This window comes from Trachypithecus francoisi, unplaced genomic scaffold (genome assembly GCF_009764315.1).
Source record: "Trachypithecus francoisi isolate TF-2019V2 unplaced genomic scaffold, Tfra_2.0 Lachesis_group7, whole genome shotgun sequence".
NCBI lineage: Eukaryota > Metazoa > Chordata > Mammalia > Primates > Cercopithecidae > Trachypithecus > Trachypithecus francoisi.
Window position 1 is genome coordinate 88426167 of NW_022681472.1, and position 24168 is coordinate 88450334.

The 24168-nt window shown below is 50.1% G+C and overlaps 1 protein-coding gene across 2 annotated transcripts in view; it reads right to left on the bottom strand.

Annotated features, from left to right (window-relative positions):
- The window catches only part of NDRG1 (N-myc downstream regulated 1), a 60262-nt gene that overhangs the window by 33695 nt on the left and 2399 nt on the right, over positions 1 to 24168 (bottom strand). Inside the window, exons 2-3 of one of the 2 annotated variants that reach the window (XM_033202628.1) lie at positions 13489 to 13569; positions 9157 to 9192 (exon numbers count right to left, since the gene is read on the bottom strand). In XM_033202628.1, coding sequence (XP_033058519.1) covers positions 9157 to 9192; positions 13489 to 13551 — 99 coding nt within the window. In that variant the 5' untranslated portion in view covers positions 13552 to 13569. The remainder of the gene's footprint in view (positions 1 to 9156; positions 9193 to 13488; positions 13570 to 24168) is intronic. The other variant, XM_033202629.1, reaches the window with a different exon arrangement.

Below are 24168 nucleotides of genomic sequence, written 5' to 3' on the forward strand. Positions count from 1 at the left end.
AGGCCAGGAAGCTGACTGTGGCTCATCAGCATCAAGTCAAGGCCCACGGCAGCAAGAAAAGTAAATCATGGGAACAGAGGCTCAAGTGAAAATGTCAGGGGCCTGTCCCCTCCCCACCATCTTTTCATAAAATGATACACTCCTCCCTCTATATTTTCCTGGTTCATCTCCTGTGCCCGTGGAGGAGGAGGGGCAGCCACAGCAGTGTCACTCATCTTAATGATCCATTCCATTAAGTAACAAACACAGGTCAGGTGTGATGGCTCACACCTGTAACTTTGAGTTTGAGACCAGCGTCTGCAACATAGTGAGACCTCCTTTCTACAAAAAATAAAATTAGCCAGGCATGGTGGCTCATGCCTATGCTCCCAGCTACTAGGGAGGCTGATGTGGGAGGATCACTTGAGCCTGGGAGGTCACAGTTGCAGTGAGCCGAGATTGCACTACTACACTCCAGCCTGGACAACAAAGGGATACCCTGTCTTAAAAAAAAAAAAAAAAAAGAGTAAAGAACACATAAAGTACCAGAGATAACTGGGGGAGGTGGGTGTAGCCAGGAGGAACACGATAAAAAGACAGCCACCCACTTACTAAGCAAGTTCAATAAAGCCAGCTTTGTCTCCTGTGCTATATCACGACAGCCATTGAACAGATAGCCTCCGGGACTGAAGTATAGGTGCCCAACAAGATAACAGAGTTAAGACTCAAGATAGATAGATCCTTGGGCTTCCAAAGTCATGATTCCCCTGCAAGCCACACACAATGGAAGACCTTCCAGAGGTCAAGCTGGGTCTGTCACTTCTCACTTCATTCCCCAGGCTTCTCTCATGTTGACATAAGGTCAAGAGAATTAAACAAAGTTACACAGAGTCAGGGAACAGACTGCTGTGGGCAGAGGGTGTCAGCCTGGGAATACAGCATGCAACTGGAACCCACACTGAAGACCTCAGTTCTCCAAGGAAAGAAGAATTAGGAAGAACATGTTTGTTTGGATTAGGGTGAAGAGATGGAGCAGACCCTGTCATCCATGGAGCAGGGGAGGGCGACAAAGACCTGTGAGCTGAGCCCGCTGCTGTGTGCGTTCAGTGTCTGCAGTGCGCTCAGGGACAGCAATGCTCCCCACTGTTTCACAGATTAGGAAACTAAGCCCCAGGGAGGTCAAGCGAGTGGCCAAGGACACGCGAGCAGCAAATGACAGGGCTGGATCTGCACTCGCTTCTGCTCACTGCACCCTTTCTGGGACGCCAAGAGATCAGTGAGGTCAGCCTGGCAGAGCCTGGCCTGGACACACCTCAGAGGCCCTGGTATGAGCCCTACCTCTCCTGTTCTATTGGAGGCTGCTCCTAGGAAACCCACGGCAGAATTGCAGAAGAAGCACACTGTGTTTATTTTCCAAAGCCTCATTTTGTGCTGATCCAGATGAGTGTTCCCACCATCTGTCACCCGAAGGGTTTGCTCTAAGTCCCAGTGGCTTTGCTAGGAAGTAGGGCTGGGGGAGGGCGAGGTTGGGAAATGGTGAGTTGAGGATTTCCAGGCTTCTGTCTGAGCTCTGCCCACCTTCAGTCATGGGGCATGAAAACAAGAAGCAACTGTGTGGAAAGAGAGAAATTAGCAAAAGGTCACCATTTCCATTTTCCCTGTGAGCTGGTCTGCTTCCAAAAAGAGGAGGGAAAACAGCCCTCCTGAATGGGATCGTACATCCCCAAGACCAGCTCAGCTCTGCCGAACAAGAGGCCTCGCAGCAGAACGGGAGCCAGACCTCCGGAGCCCCCGCCCAGCCCTGGTAACTGCCCCAGCCCCTCCACCACTCCACACCGAGGCCCCGTGGGTAACATCAGCTCTCTTCTCAGAGAGCCCTGGTGAGCACACAAACACAGATTCCCATGGAAACCAAATCAAATCTAACCGTCTCAATAACTCCAGATCCAGGTGGAGGGAATTAGAAGCAGCAAATCCAACAGAAAAAGCAATTTGAAGCCACAGAAAGTCACCCAGCCCACGAGATACAATTTATGGGTGATGAAGTCAACTCTGCTGTCCCTTCCCCAAAACCCGTTAAATTCACTTTGCCTCCAGACGTGCGGACTGAATCAGCTTTCGCCATCTATCTCATTGTGGCGTGACACTGAGCAAATCCTTCAGATTTTCTGGGCCTCGTATCTTCAACATAAAACGAGGATGGCAAGGATACCTCCTTCAACACGGTTTCATGAGGATCACATGAGCAGATGCAGGGAAAGGGCCCAGCATGGTATCTGACATACAGCAGAGCTCAAGAGAGGCCAGCCAGTACAACTTCCATGACTATAACATTTTTTGGGAAGTAGATGGATCTAAATCCAGGAGTATCTCAACAGCACCCTCTGGCAAGTTCTCTAACATCTTCAAATGGGTCTCTCATCTGCAAAAGAGGCCAACACCCCTCACCTTGGCAGGGAAGCCCTGAGACAATGAGTATGCAAGTATTTATTCTTCCTCCTCTTCCCTCCCTCAGGTGGCCTTCCACAAAGCTCCCGTCTGGAGCAGAAGTCTTAGACTCTAGAATTATAGCCAAAGAGGTGAAGCTGGAACCCAAAATACTCCCACCCTCCCTACTCCTCAAATTTGCAAACACAATTGCCTAAAACCTGATGCCGGAGGCCTCTCAGCAGAGCCACATCAGATCGTGTCCTTCCTGCAACCCCTACACCTAGGCCAGCAGCCCACCCACCCCGTGCTCTGAGGGTTCCGGAATCTTTCCAGGAATGGCAGCCAGGCGGGGGCCTGACAGCGCTGGCAGAACCTCATATGCAAATCACCAATCACTTTGCCCAAACATCACCCAGGACAAAACACAGAGACCACCTAAAGGTGATGCCAGTGACGGAGAGATCAGGCCTGATGCCAACTGCTCTGGCAGGCGAGCTGTCTCCTGAGACAGGCCACCCAGCAGCTCAACACAGACTCCACCAGCAGCTCCTCAGTGCCAAGCTCTGGGCTCAGTGTGTGTGTTTTGATTCATTTAAAAAACAAACCAAAAAAAGCCTAAATTATTGACTACATTGGGACAGGAAGTAGGAATCTGCCTGAGTTATTCAAAGTGCGGAAGCAGTAATTCTTTTTTAAGGAATAACATCGACTGCTTTCAGATACACAAAATAAAGCGACTCAAGACTCCTTAGACTGAACCAGGGGGGAAGCTATGCCCAGGGGGAAGAACTGCCCAGGAGGGAGCCCTATTTTAACAAGCAGGTAAGAAACCAACTAAATGAATAGATAAAATCCATTTGCCATTAAGGCACATCAACTCTTGAGTCCTACAACAAATCCTCCTCAGTAGGCTAAACATAAGCCCAATGAAGTGTTGTTTAGATTATCTGCTTGGCTAGATCTTTTGACAAGCAGACGTGGCAAAGGTGAACCAGAATCTAGTCCAAAATGGCTTGATTAGCCTTTGCAGGAACAGGGCTGTACTCAAGCAACGCGGTTGAGGGAACTGTCTGCATCAGACAGCCCTGGGCTCAATGTGGGCCACTTCACAGCTGCCGCCCCTGGGAAAGTCTCAGTTTCCTTATCTGTAAAGGATGATGGTACAGGTCCCCAAAGGTTCAGCAAGAGCGCGTGGGAGGCCTTCAGTGCTGGCCTGGCTCATCAGAAGACACCGAAGTGCATGGCAGGCAGGTGCTGTCCTGTCACTTTGCTGGAGCTCCTGTGTGAATCTGAGGTCAGAGCATGCTGACCAGTCCCCAGGCTGATAAGCCCCGTAAGCCCCCTTGACCAAAGCTCTGTCCTTCTCAGTTCCTAGCCCTGTAACCCATCAGGCCCCAGAGAGCTTCTGTCTGTCATACTGCACCACATCTTCTGAAGGAAATTCTACAGCAACCCTACACCCAAGATTTTGGAGACTGCTGAAAATCTGGGGGGTGCTTTCATCAATCTCATGAGTCCCTAACACCTTCAAATCTAAGAAGCCAAATCTAAATGAATACGATTTTATACAAAGATTTTCTTTTGGTAACAACCTTGAAAAAGTGTCATTCAACACTCAGATTTCAGCTCAAATATTGTGACTTACTGGGAACACTGAGTCTGTTAACAGCTTACAGGAATAACACATTTTTGCCCTTGGAAATTTCAGAATCCAGATCAGAAAGGCCTTTGCTTGTGCTGTTACCTCCGCCTGGAATGATCTACCCCAGTCTTCTCTTTGTCACGTGACTGGCTCCATCTGTCTTTTAGGTTCAGAGCAATGTCATGACTTAAAAAAGCCTCAACCTAAGACAGCACCCCAGCCATGCCCTCTCCCATCACCTGGCTCTGTATCACCCTTCACTATTCTCTTAAAGGACCTACAGAAGCTGGAATTCTCACATATGCTTATTTGTATGTTTCTTTGCCTTCTTCTAGGGAATCTGGATTGGTTTCAAATATGTGCCCCGGAAGCACACAGCTTGAGATTCCCTTTACAGCTCTGCGATCTCAGGCAAGTTCCCTAACCTCTCTGTGCTTCAGGTCCTCTCTCTCCGTAGGATGGGAACAGGATCACTGTAAGCACCCATGGGGCACATTTGGCATGCTGCCAGGCACGCATTCTGTGCTTGGCTATACTGAGCTATTATTCCAGAATGTAGGTTCCTGAAAACACGGGTCATTGCCTGTCATGCTCATCACTGCATCCCCAGCACCTAAACTAAGGCCAGGCACAAAGTGGGCATTTGTTAAAGAAACAAAGGAAAGCACAACAGGGAAAAATGCCCCGACCTCATAGGACAGCTTGGGGGATTAACTCAGAGGGCTCAGCCCAGGCTGGTGCAGGATGCTGGGAGACCTCATCCTGACCTCTGCTCTGTCCTTCCAAAGGCTTCTCTGTGTGGTCCCCACTTTGATGATGTCCTAAGGGGCAGCTCCTTAACCGACCCCGGCCTGAGTCACATAGGTTGACCTTCCCTGGGAGTAGGGGCAAGAACTCCTATTCTCTGTTCTCTCAGTTGCCTGTGTCCTGAGATGGGAGAATGCAAAAGTGTTTTGCAGACTTTCCAGAGAAACACAAATGTGAGGAATTATCTTCACAGGGAACAAATAAACTATGCTTTCTAGGTTTCTCAGAATTGACAACCAAGATTTTAAAATCCAAAATAACCATATGATCCAGTGATAGGGTTTGGCTGTGTCCCCACCCAAATCTTATCCTGAATCGTAGCTCCCATAATCCCCACATGTCGTGGGAGGGAACCAATGGGAGGTAACTGAATCATGGGGGCAGGTTTTGCCTGTGCTGTTCTCGTGATAGTGAATGAGTCTCAAGAGATCTCACGGTTTTACAAAGGGCAGTTCCCCTGCAAAAATGCTCGTGCCTGCCGCCATGTAAGACGTGCCTTTGCTCCTCCTTCACCTTCCACCATGAATGCGAGGCCTCCCCAGTCATGTGAAACCTCTTTCTCTCTATAAATTACCCAGTTTCTGATATGTCCTTATAGCAGATTGAAAATGGACTAATACCTCCAGCAATTCCACTTATGGGTATATGCCCCCCAACACTGAAAGCAGGATCTCAAAGAGATATCTATACGTGCATGTTCACAGCAGGCTATTATTCACAGTAGCCCAAAGTGCCCAAAGTGTCCACCAATGGACAAATGGATAAGCAAAATGCGGGTCATACATACAATAGAATATGATTCAGCCTTAAAAAGGAAGGAAATGCTCACACCTGCTACAACAGGGATGAACCCTGAGGACATGATGCTAACCTATACCAGCTAGACACTGGCAAAGAACGAATCAATGCAAACACAGTTTTATAATAATAATATAGTATATGACTGCCCTTATATGAGGTACTTAGAGTAATCAAAATTACAGAGACAGAAAATTGAAGGGTGACTGCATGAAGCTAGAATGAGGAGTTGTTTAATGGGACAGAGTTTCAGCTCTGCAAGTTTTAAAGTTCTGGCGGTGCGGTGGCTCAAGCCTGTAATTCCAGCACTTTGGGAGGCTGAGGCAGGCAGATCACTTGAAGCCAGGAGTTTGAGACCAGACTGGCCAACATGGAAAAACCCGTCTCTACTAAAAATACAAAAATTAGCCCAGTGTGGTGGTGGCCACCTGTAATCCCAGCCACTCATGAGACTGAGGCATGAGAATTGCTTGAACCCAGGAGGCAAAGGTTGCAGTGAGCCAAGATCACACCACTACACTCACTACACTCTAGTCTGGATGACAGAGCAAGACTCTGTGTAAACAAAAATAAAAATACATAAAGTTCTGAAGATGGACGATAGTGACAGTTGCACAGTAATATGAACATACTTAATATTACTGAACTGTACATTTAAAAGTAGTTAAGATGGTCGGGCGCGGTGGCTCAAGCCTGTAATCCCAGCACTTTGGGAGGCCGAGACGGGCGGATCACAAGGTCAGGAGATCAAGACCATCCTGGCTAACACGGTGAAACCCTGTCTCTACTAAAAAAAAATACAAAAAACTAGCCGGGCGAGGTGGCGGGCGCCTGTAGTCCCAGCTACTTGGGAGGCTGAGGCAGGAGAATGGCGTAAACCCGGGAGGCGGAGCTTGCAGTGAGCTGAGATCCGGCCACTGCACTCCAGCCTGGGGGACAGAGCTAGACTCCGTCTCAAAAAAAAAAAAAAAAAGTAGTTAAGATGGTAAATTGGATGTTATGTGTATTTTTCCACAACAACAAAAATAATTAAGGAGAACACCCCACGATAGCTAGTGGACAGGGTATGTGATGTTTGGCCCAGTACTGATGCGGGAAGCACCACATCGCTGGCCCTTGTCAGTGTCCTCTCTCCAATGCCACTTAACAAGGCTGGAGCGCTGTCTCCATTTCACAGATGGGGAAATGGAGGTGAAGCAACTTGTGCTAGGTCAATCACCAGGAAAGGGCATCCATGGGGCTTGCGGTTCACTCTTCCTGGCTCTGGAATGGGGCTTTCACCTGAGGAGGATGGACGATCACATCCCCACTGCAGGAAGATACAACCTCAGTGCCAGCAAGCCGCTCCTCTGGGGAACACAAGGAGCTGACATTTCAGCCACAGGGAAGGTTGGCAAGGGCAGCTTCGATCAGGCTGAGGGAGGCTGGTGTGGCCCGGCCCATCCCTGAATGAGCAGATGACCCCTAGGACTAACTTCCAGCTGTTCGCAGCTCAGAGAACCAAACAACCAAGGCCATAGTGCTGGTGCTGCAGCCACTGCATCTGTTGCAGCTCTGACTGCCCTGGGCACATTATTCCCCATTCTCAAGAGGGTGAAAAAGAGGATCCGCTGCCATAACTCTTAGCTGCCCCACCATGCCACCCTGAAGGAGTGACTTCTCCTTTTCTCTGTCCCTCAGGTTCCCCAGCTGTAAAATGAAGGCTTGGACTTGATAAACCTCAAGATAGTGCATTCACCTCCCACCCTCCTGGAGCACCTTCGCATGCCTAGCGTCCTGCAACACAGAGAGGAACGGGATGGGAGAAGCCCGGACCTCAGCACACGAGTGGTGCAGGAAGAACATGGGCTTCCTTCCTGGTCAGGCAGACCTGAGTGTGGCTCCCGGTCCCTCCACTCTGGCCTCAGTCTACCCATCTGAAAAATAAGGCTAATAGTACCTCTCATGTTATCATGAGATATTGAGGTATTACATGAGATATTAGCTGGGAAGCTGTCAGCACAGTGCTTGGTGGGTAGGAAGCCCTCACCAACATCACTAAAACCTACACAAGCAGCAAGGGAAGTTCTCAGGGCTGGAAGAGGCGAGGCCCAGAGTCTGGCACCACTTCCCCAATCACTGCTGAGTGACCTCAGGCAAGTCAGCTCTCAATGCTGTCTCTCTTCTTCTTCTATTTTTTTTTTTTTTTTTTGAGATGGAGTTTCACTCTTGTTCCCCAAGCTGGAGTGCAATGGCGCAATCTCGGCTCACCGCAACCTCCGCCTCCCAGGTTCAAGAGATTCTCCTGCCTCAGCCTCCCAAGTAGCTGGGATTATAGGCACTTACCACCACGCCTGGCTAATTTTTGTATTTTTAGTAGAGACAGGGCTTCTCCAGGCTGGCCTCGAGCTCCTGACCTCAGGTGATCTGCATGCTTTAGCCTCCCAAAGTGCTGGGACTACGGGTGTGAGCCACTGCACCTGGCCCTTTGTTCTTCTTAAACACTGAGGTCAGGGTGGATCTCTAGGGACAGCCTGACACAACCAGGAGGAGGAGAGAATACACACCTTGGGGGCGGTATCGAAAGCCTCGATGATCTACCAGCCGATGCTTCCAGCCCCTCTCCCATCCTTTCCCTTCCTTCCAAAGACAGTGCAAGATTCCTCACCTCGGGACGGATGGGGGCGCATTCATGAAATAAGAGATTCAAGAGGAAAAGTGGAGTTGTTTTGAGGTAAGGAGATAGAACAGAGGAGTGAGATGCAGAGCACAGAATGGGTCCCAAACTGGGGACACCTGTGCAACACACAGGTAGATGTTCAGGTGAGAACATCTCAGCCGCCTTTGGCTGGTCCAGGAGTGCGCCTGTCCTTCTTCACGGAGACCACAAGCTCGCCATATGCTCAGGCTTTCTGCCCCACCCTCCAGAGCCCAGCACAGCACCGGACCCACCCGAGCTTGGGGCTAACGAGTCCAGGACTTAGAGTTCCTGAAGTTCTGACCCAGCCCTCAGCTGAGAGAGCCCAGTCTGTTCTCCTGAGAGCCTGTTCTTGGACACAGCTGAGCTGCACCCCCTGGCACGCCCTGCAATCCTGAGTGGGGATGGAGATACTTCAGTTCTGGGCCAGTAAACCACAGAGAAGGCTGGTTTCAGTTTCCCAAGCAGAGCCAAGAACATCAAGCTTTTGCTTCTGTTCCCTCCCCTCACAGGGTCCCAAGCCAGCCCAGCGTCACACCATTTTCCCCACACATGTCCCACCGTTCTGGCCAATTATTTGGGGCTGAAACAGGAGGTGTCTTCTGCTTTCATGGGAAGTGACTGGTTCCTGCTTCTCTGGCCAGCACTCAAGTCAGCTTCTGTCTGGGAGCAGCAGCTGAGGGTGAGGACCTAGCTGAGACCACTGCCTTCTCTCCCCTTGCCCACAACGTTTGCAGAATGATCTACTTAAACCAATGGAAAGAAAGAGGAAAAAGAGAAGATGGGATGAGGAAGGGGAAGGAAAGCCACATCCTCTACTTGCCTGGACATCAAACTCTTGTAGGAGGCTGGTGATGGTCTGTGGAAAGATAAAAAAGATTGTCAATTTCATCTGTGTCCTTTGTAAGAGAAATAATGTTGGGACGTATGGGCCTTTCTACGCCCTGAATCTGTAACTATGCTCCCTCCTTTGTGGGGTCTCCCTAATTCCTCACAAAGGCAGGCTTTCCTTTTCTTTTTTTTTTTCTTTTTGAGACTGAGTCTCGCTCTGTCGCCCAGGCTGGAGTGTAGTGGTGCGATCTCGGCTCACTGCAAGCTCCGCCTCCCGTGTTCACGCCATTCTCCTGACTCAGTCTCCTAAGTAGCTGGAACTACAGGCGCCCACCACCACACCTAGCTTTTTTTTTTTTTTGTATTTTTAGCAGAGACGGGGTTTCACCATGTTAGCCAGGATGGTCTCAATCTCCTGACCTCATGATCCACCTGCCTCGGCCTCCCAAAGTGCTGGGATTACAGACGTGAGCCACTGCGCCCAGCCCAGACCTTCCTTTTCATCGCAAAATAGAAGTCCAGCAGAAAAGCAGACACATTAACTGGATTCCTTTCTGACAATAGCCTTGACAGATAAAAATCTGAAGGTCTAAGCTGATGACAAGCTTGAGAGATACAGAAATTTGATATCTGACTATTAACTGGTCTCCCTGGCTCCACCCGTGTGCTATACTTTTAAAACTCAAACCTGACCACATCACGGTCCTCCTTACATTTTTTCTATGGCTGCTGTCATCTAGACCTGAATCAAATTTCAATCTCTTGTGAGTAGAAGAAGCAGTGGAGACCTCTAAGCATTTCCCTCGATCTGAAAATTCTGAGTTTCAGGCTGGGTGCGGTGGCTCATACCTGTAATCTCAGCACTTTGGGAGGGTCGAGGCGGGTGGATCACCCGAGGTTGGGAGTTCGAGACCAGCTTGACGAACATGGAGAAACCCCGTCTCTACTAAAAATACAAAATTAGCCAGGCATGGTGGCACATGTCTGTAATCCCAGCTACTCGGGAGAATGAGGCAGGAGGATTCCTTGAACCCAGGAGGCAGAGGCTGCAGTGAGCCTAGATCACACCATTGCACTCCAGCCTGGGCAACAAGAGCGAAACTCCATCTCAAAAAAAAAATCTGAGTTTCAGCCCAAATTCTATCTTTTACCAGAGTTGTCCATGGCAGGACAGGCCCAGGAAGACAGAGAAAAGCCCCGCGTCCCCTCTGGCCTGGTGAAAGTGTGACTCGGAGGACCAACTGGAGTCTTGGCTGGCCAACATTTCTAACAGATGTTGCTGGCATGTTTTCCTCCTCCTGACACAGAGACGGAGTCCCAACACTGTGAAAACTGAGCCCCAGCCTCACCCACCACAAACCTCCAGAAAAGAAGACAGTTTCGCAGAGCAAAATGCAAAAGTGATGAGGGGAACAGGATGATGGAATGGAGCCCCCATTAGATGGCAGGGATTGGAAGACTAGATGACAACACAGGCCCTCGTGCTGGGGATTCAAATAGCTCCACATCCCCTGGGCTGTGGGCAAGAACATCAGGGACTCTGGGTAAATTCAAGTGGAAGCAAACGTGGCTGGCACCTATACCATTGCCCTGTGTGTGTATATGTGCACGTGAGTGTGTACTGGTGGGAAAGAATGGAGAAAGCCATTCTGTACAACAAGCATCAAACTTCAAAACGTCAGCAGAGTGCAGTGGCAATCCAGATTGCAGACAGACACAAGGAAGAACTTCCCAATAGTTCAGTCCAACTCTAAACACTTTGCTGAGTCAATCTAAGGAAATGAAAGGAATTTATTTCCATCTAAACCTTGAAAGAAAGGGTAAATATTCACTGAGAGATACACTGGCATGTAACCCTGAGTGGATAAGCTCTTAGAGATGTGTTTCATATATAAAATGTTGTAAGGATTCCAGTAGGCTGCCTGAAATAAATAAAAAATATTGTTTTAAATGCATTCACCCTTGGACCCAACGATGCCACTTCTGAGAACTTTTTTCTAGGGCTGTATCTGCACATGTATGGAATGACACACATGAAAGATACAAGGGTGTGAATTTCTTGCAGCGCTGTTTATAATAGCAAAAGGCTGGAAAGACATAGGTGTTCACATACTGGGCACTAGGCAAATACATGAGGTGGGATACTATGTACCTAAAAAGAGAAAAGCACATGGTTTGTGGACTGATGTTGAAAAGAGCCCCCAGAGGCCGGGCGCGGTGGCTCAAGCCTGTAATCCCAGCACTTTGGGAGGCCGAGACGGGCGGATCACGAGGTCAGGAGATCGAGACCATCCTGGCTAACACGGTGAAACCCCGTCTCCACTAAAATATACAAAAAATTAGCCGGGCGAGATGGCGGGCGCCTGTAGTCCCAGCTACTCGGGAGGCTGAGGCGAGAGAATGGCGTAAACCGGGAGGCGGAGCTTGCAGTGAGCTGAGATCCGGCCACTGCACTCCAGCCTGGGCGACAGAGCGAGACTCCGTCTCAAAAAAAAAAAAAAAAAAAAAAAGAAAAGAGCCCCCAGAAATGTTCAGTGAATAAAGGAAAGTGTGGGATACTATTTTCACAGGGTTTTTTTTAAAAGGGAGAAATAAGAATACGGTGATACGTACTTGTTCTACCTAGAGGTTTTTGTTTGATTGTTTCAGAAGACTACGTCACAGACCCAGAGTTAAGAGGACATGGATTTAGAACCTGCATAGTATACAGTAGGGGTTGGCACACTACAATCTGCCTCACCACATGTTTTAAATTTTTACTGGAACACAGCAAGTACATTCACTTACATACTGTCTATGGCTGCTTTCTTGCTATAATGGCAAAGTTGACTGGTTGCAACAGAGATCACGTGGCCTTCAGTGTCTAAGATATTTACTATCTGACCCTTTACAGAAAAGATTTGCAGACTCCTAGTGTGGAATGATAAGCAAGTATTCTGTAGCTTCCCCAGGCTTGGTTCCGAATTCTAGTTGTACCAGCTATCTGAATGAACTTGGCCAATCCCCTTCCTGTCTAGGACCAGTTTTTTTTGTGTGTTTTTTTTTAATCAGCAAAAGGTGAAAAGAGATAGTTGCCTCACACATTTTTAAAGAAAAGTCTATGAAATTATGAACCTAAAACAAATCAGTCACATATAGAGTCATAAAGAAATTAAATGAACAGTCTTTTCACCAACGTCAGCTGGCCTGGGTTTGATTCCACGTCCCACACTTTGTAACTATGCAAAGAAGACAAATTAACCTCCCGAAGACTCAACTTCCTCCTCCACAAAATGAGTACAATCACAGCACCTGGGACCTGCATGAACCAAAGCTGAAATACAGTTGGCGGAGAAGCAGGCATGCAGGATGTGGTTAGTGCATGGTAATTATCATTTTTAAAAGCATTTAGTTGGCTTTAGACTAACTTCACTTTTGGACCAAAGCTTCCACATTTTTAAAAAGACATATCATCAGAGGCAGTTATGAGGCTCAGTGGGAATTGGGATGTGAACATGTTTTGAAGCCACAATGTCAACTGTGCAAATGTAAAGGTTCATTCATCATCAGAACAATCAGCCCAGGATGGGCCCTGCCAGGCCAGCCTATAGGACAGGAGCCTCTGTTTCCAACAGGAAGGGCTCTGTTGACAGAAGAGGTTTGCCCAAAAAGATAATAATAGCAAGTGAAAAAGCGACTATGCATTGCCCATCTCCTCTATTGCAAAGTTCTAACTGCTCCCTATGAATTAGGTCACCCCATCCTCACTTGGCCCCATGAGGTAAGTCCTAATGTCACCATTTTACAGATGAAGAACTAGAACATGAAGAGACTGAGAGGTTTGCAAGTGGACACCAAGCTGCAAAGTGTCACAGCTGGGATTTAAGCCCAGATGGTGTGGCCCCAGGGTATGCAGCTTTAATCAGAGCTGAGGCAGGCAGTCCCCATGGGCAACTGGGCCCCATGTTGCATCTTCTATAACCACAGAATGTTAGAGACAGGAAAGCTGAGAGAACCTCTGGTTCGATGCCCTCACATTACAAATGACAGCAGAAAGGCCCAGAAAAGTGTGCAAGGGGCCCAGCCCCAATCCTATGGGACTTGAACCAGAGCAGCCTCTCACAACTGTGCATTTCAAGGAAGCAGGGGATACATGTGTTATGTGTGCATGCATGTGTGTCTGTGTATGCTGTGTATGTGTGTGTGCAGCATGTGTGTATGTTGTGTACATGTGTATTTCTGCAGTGTTTGCATGCCCGTAAGTGGAGTGTGAGCTCCGGTGGGCCTGTGTGTATCTATGTGCACATGTGCCTGTGATGGGGTAGCCAGGAAGATCTCCACTCACCTCCCCTTTTTCCACCAAAGGCTTCACCTCAGCGAGGTCTACGTCCTGCATCTCCCGAGACATGTCCCTGCTGTCACCTGCCTGCAAAGAGACAAAGGCCAAAAGGTCAACACTGCCTGCAGAGAGGTTTCCTGAAGGAAGCAAATCCAAGACCAATGGCGAGAAGGCCAGGCCTGTACTCGGCCCAGCAGCTTCACCTCCCTTGTGTTGCACTGCAGGGGATGAGGAGGCCCCTTGTACCCACGGCCCATGGACCCAACCCACTCTTTCCACTGGGCCTAGGGCAGTGGATTTCCTGGGAGAGGATACTGAGGCTCACAGACACTACCCTCCCAAAGAAATGGATGGATCAGACTCACAAATAGGTCCCCATACGGAGTTCAGGCCCACCCACCATACCTAGGACGCAGCTCACTGCATTCTAGACGGGGACCTGCATTGCTCATCCCAAAGTCAGGCAGCCCGGGTGACAATGAAACGGGAACACAAGCGCATACGATGCTTACCATGTACAGGCATAGTACAAGCTTCAGCCTCACAGTTAGCCCTAACAGAAGGCTGGTGACGCAGACGCACAGACACACAGGCACACGCGTGCGCACGCACACACACACAATACACATCCCACGGTGCAGGACTCTCAGCTACCTGCTAAAAGAGAAGAGGGCAGAGGAAAACCTTCATCCAAGGAGTTTGGCAGGCACTTGAACACATAGTACAATTTTGTAAGAAAGGACCTCCAAGGCAAAAAGCACTTCCCGGACCCAAACCAGGAATGGGCCAGACAAGCACAGTTACCTGCGCTCTAACACAGGGCAGGCGCAGAACTGGGGGCTGCAAAACCACACTGAAGCAGAGCCCAGGAACACTCGGAATGCTGCCACTGACTCCCTGGGGTGCATGGCTTGGGCAGGTGGTGATATCTATGAATCATACTTCCAAGAGCTGAATCTAGAAACCAGAAGTATAAGCATGTATTCCTATAGATCAGTAGTCAAGTTGGAAAAATTGAATGCCCATCAATCCCTGAGGTGAAGCATAAAAAATGCAGAATAAGGTCAAGTATTACAGACAGCATCAGAGGACTGGGGGTGAAGGAGTAAGTGACAAGAGGGAAGAGCCCAGGCCACCCACCCAGTTCACAGATTCAGACTTTCTGAATGGAAAAGGCCATGAGAACCAGCCTGACCAAAGCCCTCACACTGCCAGCTTCAGAGTGGGAACCTGGGCCCCGCACTGCCCAAGGCCCCTTGGATGCAATGGTAGAGAGAATGCAAGTCTCTGAAATTCCTGCCCAGGGCTCCTCTGAAGAAGACCCAGGAACTCCCAAGAACCTGGTGAAACACCTCTCAGAGGTCAGCTGGCAAGTGCGGGCCACCCTGAATCCACCCCGGATCCATCCCTTGTGCCAACACATGGCATTCCGTGGGCGGATCCCGCTCTCCACTGGGGTGCTCTGGTCTGGGGCCCCAGCATGATTTTCCCAGAAGATAACCAGCCCCACAAGAATGCCTTTATACAGACTTTGGAGTCTATGCTCCAGAACATTCTGAAAACAAAGTCGGTTTTATATTTGTGAGCATTCCTGGGCAGCTGCCAGCTTGGAGGCAGGAGGCATGAAAGGCCCGGGTCTGTTAGCCTTGCTAATTCAGCAGGTTCGTGGTCCCAAGACCCTGGCCTGTGGGACACCTCGCCTACACAGCCTAGGGAGCCTTTCAGAAACCCAGGGCCCTGCCAACGCCATCCCTCATTCTGAGACTGAAAGGACTTCTCATTTCACAGGAGCTTCTTAGCATACCCCGCTCAGCAAAGCACGCCAGGATGAGGGGCTCTCACTGTCCCCCCAGGTGGGTTCAAGCAGTCCTATCTGTGAGCTTCATCAAGCAGGTAGCTTGTTCTTTTCTCTACCTCTAGCTCCCAGCATGAGAGACTCTCCTAGGCACAGTCAGGCTGCAACTCCCTCTCTGAATAAATGAGCAATGTAGCTCAACAGCCACGCTTTCAGTAAAATTCACTTTTAAATTGTCGCTAAACCCCAAGAGTGCAATGTCTGGAAAACAAATTCTACATTTAAAAGGACAACAAATGCTGTGGTTCAGCCCAGTTTTGTCAGTTCTCTTTGGCTTCCAGAAACCATGATCACACTAGGATATGGTCCACCAGCTCTCTCCTTTTCCAGAACACAAAAGAGAGAAATGTCCACCTTCCCTGTTTCCTCTGTCTGGTGAAACCTCTTCACCGTACCCGGCACCTTTTTCCTTCCTACAGCTTAGCTTCCCAGACCACAAGAGGCAATGGGTTGAAAAATCGCTGTGTCCCCTAGAAATATCAAATTCTTGAGCATCTGCTTTTTTGAGCTGGTGGGGCCTTCTCTGACCCAGCCCCCTCAGTGCTAAAGGCCTTTGGGAAGTCTAGAGATAAAATTGCTGAGGATGATCACAGGACATATCTAAACTAGGGGTGATTTCATCCCTAGTTGTCCCCCTAGGGGACATTTGGCAATGTCTGGTGACATTATTTATTGTTCCCCAAATGATTCCATTGATTTTGAACCATTTAGGAAGTGCCCTAGATGCTGAAGTCTGCGGGAAGATTGGATAAAGCTTTGCACTAGTCTGGGGGGACTGTGGGGGCTGCAGACCTGAAGGCAGCCTGCATGTTGGCCGCGCCCTGTAATACCAAGGCCGCATGAACCAGGGACTGCAGAAGGTGCTTTCTGCGGGGTGACCCAGCCAGCTGCTGGCGGTCCACCATCCGGGCAGGAGGACAGCGGCTCCCTCACCTCAGTTCTCCCAAGTTGGGCCCGTTAAGCAACCCTTACCTTGTCCCTGAAGCCTCAACCAAAAAACTTTTCAAACTTTATTTGCTGGAGCTTTTGTCCAAAGGAAATCATGTAAGGAAGTTCAACATTTAAAAATGTTAAAAAATAAATATTTAAATATTTAAAAAGCCAAGGTGCTTCGGCTGAAGCCAGGAAAAGGGGCCTGAACCCCACTCCACCCTGGGACTTGGCTCTCTACAATCTGCCCTAACCCCCATGCCACCAGGCTAGCCCTCAAACAACATCTGAGTTCTGGGAAGCAGGTTGGAAAACTCAGGATTTATTCAGTGTAGGTTTCTTCCTACACTAGGTTCTACGTGCCCAACACGGAGCTCAGAACAAACATAACACCAGCTCTGGTGATGAGACTGGCTATGGGACCCACGTGGGGATCTTGAGCTAACAGACCCAGCTCCTGCCCCCACGGAGCTCACAGTCCTGAGGGGACAGGCGCTCCCTCCGGCTCACTCATCAGGCTGCGTCTGGGCTGTGTCCACTGTCCTGTCTGTCCCCCTGGAGGGCAGAGACGATGCCATCTGGACAGCATCCAGGACAGTATCTGTGCCTCCTGGACAGAGATCCTCAGCTCAGTACCGCTGACATTTGGGCCCCGCAAGCAGCCTCTGCCTTAGGGGCTGCCCTGAGCATGGGACGAGGCTCAGCAGCATCCCTGGCCTCTGCCCACCACATGCCCACAGCATACACCCCAAGCTGTGACTAGCAAAAGAATCTGCAAACGTTGCTAAATGTCCCCTGGTGCGACATCCACCCTCCTTTGGAACAGCTGATTTTAGTAATTCCTAGTAGGTAACAGTATCCAGAAAATGTCAGTTGGATACATTCTTATTTAATCTAGTGCACGCACGCACACACACACTCTCAAATGCACTCACACATCCTCTCACCCTGACACACTTGCAAGCTTTCCTTCTCACACTCATTCTCACACTCACACACTTATACTCACACATACATACTTTCTGACAAACACACTCATTCTCACACACACATTCTCACACACTGAGACTCTCACTTTCATGGGCTCTCACATTCACAGTCATTTATACTCACACGCACTCACACGCACACACGCACACCCCACCACCTTCATTCACAGAGGAGGCGGCTGGGCCCAAGCAGCTGCCGCTGTCCTGAGCTCACCCCGCTGGCTGCAGCACAGGGCCTGGCGCGGAGCCAGATCCGACGTTCACAGGCTTCCTTCACTCCGCTCTCCCCAAAACACTTGTTCTGGGATTCAAAGTCACCACCTGAGAATCATGGAAGGACCCAGTTCTGGCAGAAGACGCTGACTTCTGGTGTCTGTGATCTCCTTCTACCAGCAGGAAATGGCAGGTGATACATGACCTGGTTTGGGGGCTCAGGCTGGTGCCTCCACTCCTGCTCCCTCTCGCCGGGCACCTGAGGCCCTCATGGTTTAGCAGGTGTGGCAGGTGGAGCCTGTCCCTGGGCTTGAGGTCCTTGCTGGACCTCCAGTCCCTACCCCTTCCCTCTGCCTCCTGCAAAGTCCTAATCACAGAGCATTGGGGCCCACTAGAAAGCATCCAAGTGGTCCTCTAGCAGACGGGGTGGCAGGGCAGGGCCACATGCAGCACAGCGGGGGACCCAGGGCTGACTCCTAGCCCACCTGCCCTGCCTTTGGAGTGGCTTGGGACTGACAAACCATGTCTCCATCTCCAAGGCCATCTTTGCTCCCTAAGAAGCACAGAGGAAATCCCTCCAGCTGGTCTCCTTCAGCTAAAACCTGGCTTAGCGCCAAAAACAGGGCTCCGGGTCACAGCTGCCAGCCTGACTTGTATCTCCACTTCTTCCTTTCCCATCCACCTGCCTGGGAGGAATTCCGAGAAGGCCAGAGAAGCGAAAGGTAGCCAGGAGCTGGTGTTACCATTTATTAGCTCTGTGATCCTGCATAATTTATCGAATCTCTTTTTAAAAATGTATTCTTCTTTTTTTTTTTAGAGAGACAGGGTCTTGCTATGTTGCACAGACTGGTCTCGAACTCCTGGGTTCAAGTGATCCTCCTACTTCGGCCTCCTGAGTAGCTGAGATTATGGGCATATGCCACCATGCCTGGTTATCTAACCTCTTTGCCTCAGTTTGCTTGTCTGTCCGTGGGTATGCTAACTCCTGCTCCCAAGGATCAGCAGTGCGGCTTAAATTCAAGAATGGCGGGGAGAACCTGGCAAACAGCTGCTTAATTCATCAGCATACTTTCCTTTCAGGGTTGCCTTGGAGATGCCAGGACATCTGTGAGGACGCGGCCTGGGTTTCAGTCCTAGAGTCCCAGTGAGGAGAGGGACACATGGAAAATGTTCAGCAAATTGCCACCAAGGTTTCTGATTATCAGGCCCAGTGCACCACCACTAGGGCCCTCCTCTCCACCTGCACTGTCTGTCAAAGAGTAACGAGGGCCCAAGAGGAGCCACACGAATACCTTTCCGGTCCAGCAGACCCAGGAGAGTCAGTGGAGAGCTGGATCACAAGTTCCAGGCAAAGTCAAGGCTAGGATCTGCCTGAGGAACAAAAGAAGATGACCCATGACCCTGGAACCTAGGGGGGCAGTGGGCACAGGCGTCTTGGGTAATCTGAAGCTACTTGAGAACTGTTCAGTAGCCCCTGGGGGACTGAGGGGACACACAGAGCCTGTGATTCCCAAAAACCTGAGTGGGACAGCAGGAACACTAGCCTAGGAATCAGGGCATGGGGACCCTGCCACCTTCCTATTCCATGACTCTGAGCAAGTCACTTCCTCTCTGGGCCTTGGTTTCTCCATCTGTAAAGTAGGCACAGTGTAAGTCTATGGAGATCACGCTGTCCACAACAAACTTATAGGCCAACGGAAACCCAGGCAGGAAGGCGTTTCACAAAGACAAAAGGGCCACGGGGTCTCACCAAGGCCCTGCTGGGCTCAGCTCCGGCCAGATTAGCCCTGCACCTTGGACCAAGGCCCCCACTTCTGCCAGCCTCAGACTCCAGTCTGTTAAGACTAGAGCCTTGCTCCAGCTCTGCCACCCATCTGCACACCCTCTTGAGCAAACTCTCCTGGGCCCCCAGAACTCCCACAGGGTGGGGCAGAAGGGGTATCCAGCAGAGAAACATCCATGATCTGTTGTAGAAGTTCCAGGTTCCACGCACCACGAAGAGCAGCCACAGGAAGGCAACGATATAACCCTACACAGACACCACAAAAACAGCACCAGGAACAGTATCTGTAGCACTAACTGGGTTCTAAACCCCGTACTTCCTTTAAGCCTCACAGAAACCCTAGGAGGGATGTGCCAGCATGTCACCATTTAACAGATGAGGAAACTGAGGCACCAAGAGGTTAAGATCTGTGCCCCAAGCCAGCAAGCATCAAGCTGGTACAGGTTAAAGCACCCTTAAAGGGAACGCTGAAATGACCTCAACATTGTCCTAAATATATCCATAGTCCTTAGCACCACCCATGGCCCAGATGCACGTTGTAAGATGGGCTGCATGTGATCGTGAGGCTTTCAGCGTGTGGAGGTCAGCTGGGACAGTCACATGCCTCTCCTCCACTCTGCAGCCGCCACTGAGCCACCATGAGTAGGTTTGAGCTTTTGGTAAAACCAGCGTCTTGAACTTTTCTCCCTTCACCACACCCAGAAAGTTCTGTTTTCTGCTCCCCCATAGCACCTTCCTAAGACGGCCAACTCAATGCTTTGGAAAAGCGTTCACTCAGCACACTGTTTCACTTGCTCCTCAAGACGGTTCCCCCAGGAGAGGTTGGGTATTATACCCAGTTCCCAGATGGGTAACCGGAGGCTCAAAAACAAACACAAACGCTCACTTGACTTCCAAAGGCCACATGTCTAGATTTCTCCCTGCTGAGGGAAAGGTGAAAAATTCAGTGGTTTGCTGTGGGTGCAGGTGTGGCGCTCGCTCCCCTCGGGCGAGGGCAGACAACAGTCCCCTGGAGGCCTTCAGTGAAGCAGATAAAGGGAGGACAGGCGGGAATTGTTGACAAGTGTAGCATCGATTGTCACCAACAGCAACTGGCCCAGATTCCACCCTCCATAGCATGCCTGGTTTCAAGGCCACGTGAAAGCCAGTGTTCTCTCCAGCACATTGGGCTCTTTACAGAACAGATTTTAAAAGCAGGGGAAAAAAATCAATGTGTGCTATGACTGACTGCTATAGCAGCCTCCCCAGAAAATTGCCGAGAACAGCACCATTTCTGCCTGAACCTCAAGGAAAATCACCTTAGACAGACCCTGGATAGCCCTGCCTTACTGTGAATACATTCCTTCGTCATTTCTGTCAAAACAGATTTTGAAGTCAAGCTACAAAGCAGTTCGTGGGCTCTCTTGGTGTCTTCTGGACCTTTTGAAACTCAAGGTCCTGGGGAGGGTGAGGAAGTTGGCAGTCTTCAAGCACTATCTTTCTTATCTAATCAACTCAGCAAACAACATGGGTGGATTCACTGGGCCTTCAAGAAAGTTCCCTAGTTTAGAGGTTAGGGAAATGTATCAGAGCAATGAAAATCAAGGAAACAGTGCAAATGTCACACAGACAACAAAACCACACTAGGAACTCCTCGAGGGCCCCTGTGCTTTGCAGTGGACCCTGAAACCCAGGAGGCATCAGTGATGTTTGATATTCAAGGAATGAATAAGGGATCACTAAGAAGGTGAACCCCACTGCCTCCCTCTCAAACAAGCCAAAGCTGCATTCACTCCCTGGGTGTGGGTCCAGAGGGCTGGAGCCGACACTGAACTTCTGTGTGTTCAGCTTGAGCACAGCACCAGGGAGATCAGCGAGAGTGTCCCAAACACAACAGCAGGAAGAGGGAGGTGTCAGGAATCTCGTCAGGGCCCACCTCTTTTCTGCAATACAACCGAGATCTTCCTGGAGATTCTCAGTGGAGTTTTGGCAGTTCGAGTAATTTGTTTGGCAGAGAGAAGATGACCGTCTGAGGGGATGAGGTGAATAACTGTTAGTCCAAAGGACGACACTGGTCTCCTTAGAGGATTATTCTGTGAAATCTGCGAGACAGGCATGAGCTGCACTGGATGGTCTGAGATAATTTGTGGACATCACACAAACGGAGCCAGTGTTAGCAGAGGACGAGGAAATGGATCCCTCATACAGAAACCTTTGTCCCGAGATGGCATGCTCGCCACGCTAACAGGATCCTTCTCCCGAATGGTCTTGCAGTTTCCACCCTCCGGAATGGTCCTCCGATCTTGTCTACGCAAGGTGGTCCAAGTTACTTCCTTAATCAAAGGAGGTGTCCTTTCCACCACCACTAACACCATACCTACTAAGGACAGGCTCTCAGGTTTCATGGGGAACATGAGCAGGTCCCAGGAAGGACCCAATCCAGCCTCCCCTCCAGTAGGGGACAGCCAAGGAGGCTTTCTGGAGAAAGGAGGAGAGTCCCACAATTAAAAAGGAGGAGGGAGAGGTGGTAAGCATTCCCAGCTGAGAGAGGCCACAGACCCACCTCTAAAATGGCCCTATCACATCCACATTTGAAGAGGGTTACTCAGAACCTTCTTAGGTTCCATGGGGGTGGGGCTGAGGGTGAAGACAGGAGAACAAGATGGAGACCTGGGCCCCCACCCACCTCTCTTTAAACAGAACTCTACCCATAGTTAAAATGTATAGCTGCAGACAAGCCCCCGCAGATTTAAAGAAAGGAAAGATTAAACTGCTGGGGAGGGCACTCAAGGCCCCCAGACTGTTAAGGAGCCTCATTTTCTATCATCTCAGTTCAGGAACACCTGCTGAACTCAAAAGGTCAGAGATGGAGCCCAGGCAGGCAGGGGGGTAGGCAGGTCTGTAAACAATGTTAGGTAGGAAAGTCAAAGATCTGGGTCAAAAAGAGACCCGTTATGGCCCCCGGAAGAGACCCGTTATGGCCCCCGGAAGAGACCCGTTATGGCCCCGATTGTGTAATCCATTCCCATTCTGTAGCGCTGGGGCTGACACTCCACCCGAGGGAGCCCAGGTTTCTTTTCACATGGCCCCCACCCCGAGAACCCGGCTCCACGTTGGCACCTACTCATGGCCCTCTACTTCTGCAACCGCCTTCCTGTGGGGCCTCAGTGTCCCCAGCCCCTCTGCACACCTGCCTGGGCCAAGTTCTCAGCCAAGACCGCTACCTAGCCTGCCTCTGTCTCCAAGTTGAAAGGTAAAAAGCCAAGTGGACACGCAGGCCTTCCACCACACAGCCATCAAGAGACGCAGGAACAGCAGCCTGCGGTGGATCCAGGAAACCAAACTCATTCTCAAAACGTGGGCCTGGAGGGTGTGGTCAGCCTCCAAGGGCAATGTTGGAGTGTGGAAAAGGCTCAGGAGGCTCACCTTGGCCAGAACCCCACTCACTGGACTCTGGACACAAGAGTCACCAGCCTGAGCCTCAATTTTCTGACCTGAGAGGTGGAAAGAATGTCTTCTACCTCAGTTAGATGAGGTGATGCATTGAACCTCCAAGGCACTGTAGCAAAGAAGAGCCATTGGCTGAGCACGAATTCCCAGGCACTGCAGACACAGGGTGTGGCCTGAAGGTACAGTGGCATGCATGGCCACACCTTCCTCTCTTCTCTCCCCTGGCGTTCCAGAGCAGAAGTACTCAACTCTGGCTGCCTGCAGGATACCCCACTCCCAACCCAGCCAAGAGAGCTTTGAAACAATAGGGTATCCCCTGATGGAGATAGAATCGCAGGAGACTGGAAAAGGAAAAGGAAAAGGAGATTTTCCTTTTGCCCCTCCATCGCAGGCAGGCAAAATCCTGCGATTCTGGGCATGGAAATGTGCATTTCAGAAGAGGTTCTCATGACACTATTATGCAACCTACATAAGCTTAGCAAAAAGCAAAACCTAGGTCAAGCATTTGCAGGCACTTTCACAGCCTTGGGTAGGTTTAGGACAAAGGGCCCCAGACTCTGCTTGCCAAGAAGATACCTTGAGAATGTCTTCTGTGGGTGTTCCTGACAACAAACACCTACACACTGTTTTCCACACGCTGGGTGCTGTTCTCAGTTTACACAGATTAATAGCTACACATCCTGATGACGCCATGTCTGTTACTCTCATTTTACAGAAAAGTAAACTGAGGCATGGAGCTCCTGATTGCCCTTTCATTCGATCCCGATTTCTTCAGGCGCCCCAACATGTTGCCACGGAAAAAAAACAAAGGCTCTGAAGTCCAACTGCCCGGTTCAAAGTCTGGCTCTCCCACCTGAGCCATATGGCTACAGGCAAATCCTGAAACTCTCCTGGCCTCGGTTGCCTCATCCACTCAATGGAGCAATACGGTCCAGGCAGTGTTCTTGTGAGGATGAAGGCGGATGAAGGGAGACAGTGGCTGTTCTGGAGGGAGAGAGATGCCGTGTCCCTCCCTGGCCTTCCTTCCAGGCTGAGTCAAACCTGAACTCTGCTTGAGTCTTAGATGCTGAGTCATCATGCTTTCTCTCAGGACAGGGCCTTTGAGTCACGTCTGGAATGGGATTCTCTGGGGTTGGGTCCCAAGGAAGAACTGCAGCTTTGGGCCATCAGAAAAACACAATGCCATCTTTCTTTCAGGGCCATGTGAAGGCAAGTTCAAGCCAGCGGGTTTCAGTGTACCCCGGGGGGAGGCCCTCAGCTCAGTTAAATCTGTCTTCTGTCATGGGGGGCAGCCCCCATTCAGTCAAAGGTCAACTCAGGGGGCTGCAGCCTCTAAGCCCCTGCTCTTCAGGCTGGCTTTGCTAATCTCTCAAAATTACCTGATTTACACTTTAAAAAAAATCATCCCACTCTGCCCCTTTGGCCTCAAAAGTTTCCTCACCAGAAACTCAGTGAAGATGCAATTTCCTTTTGCCCCTCCATCGCAG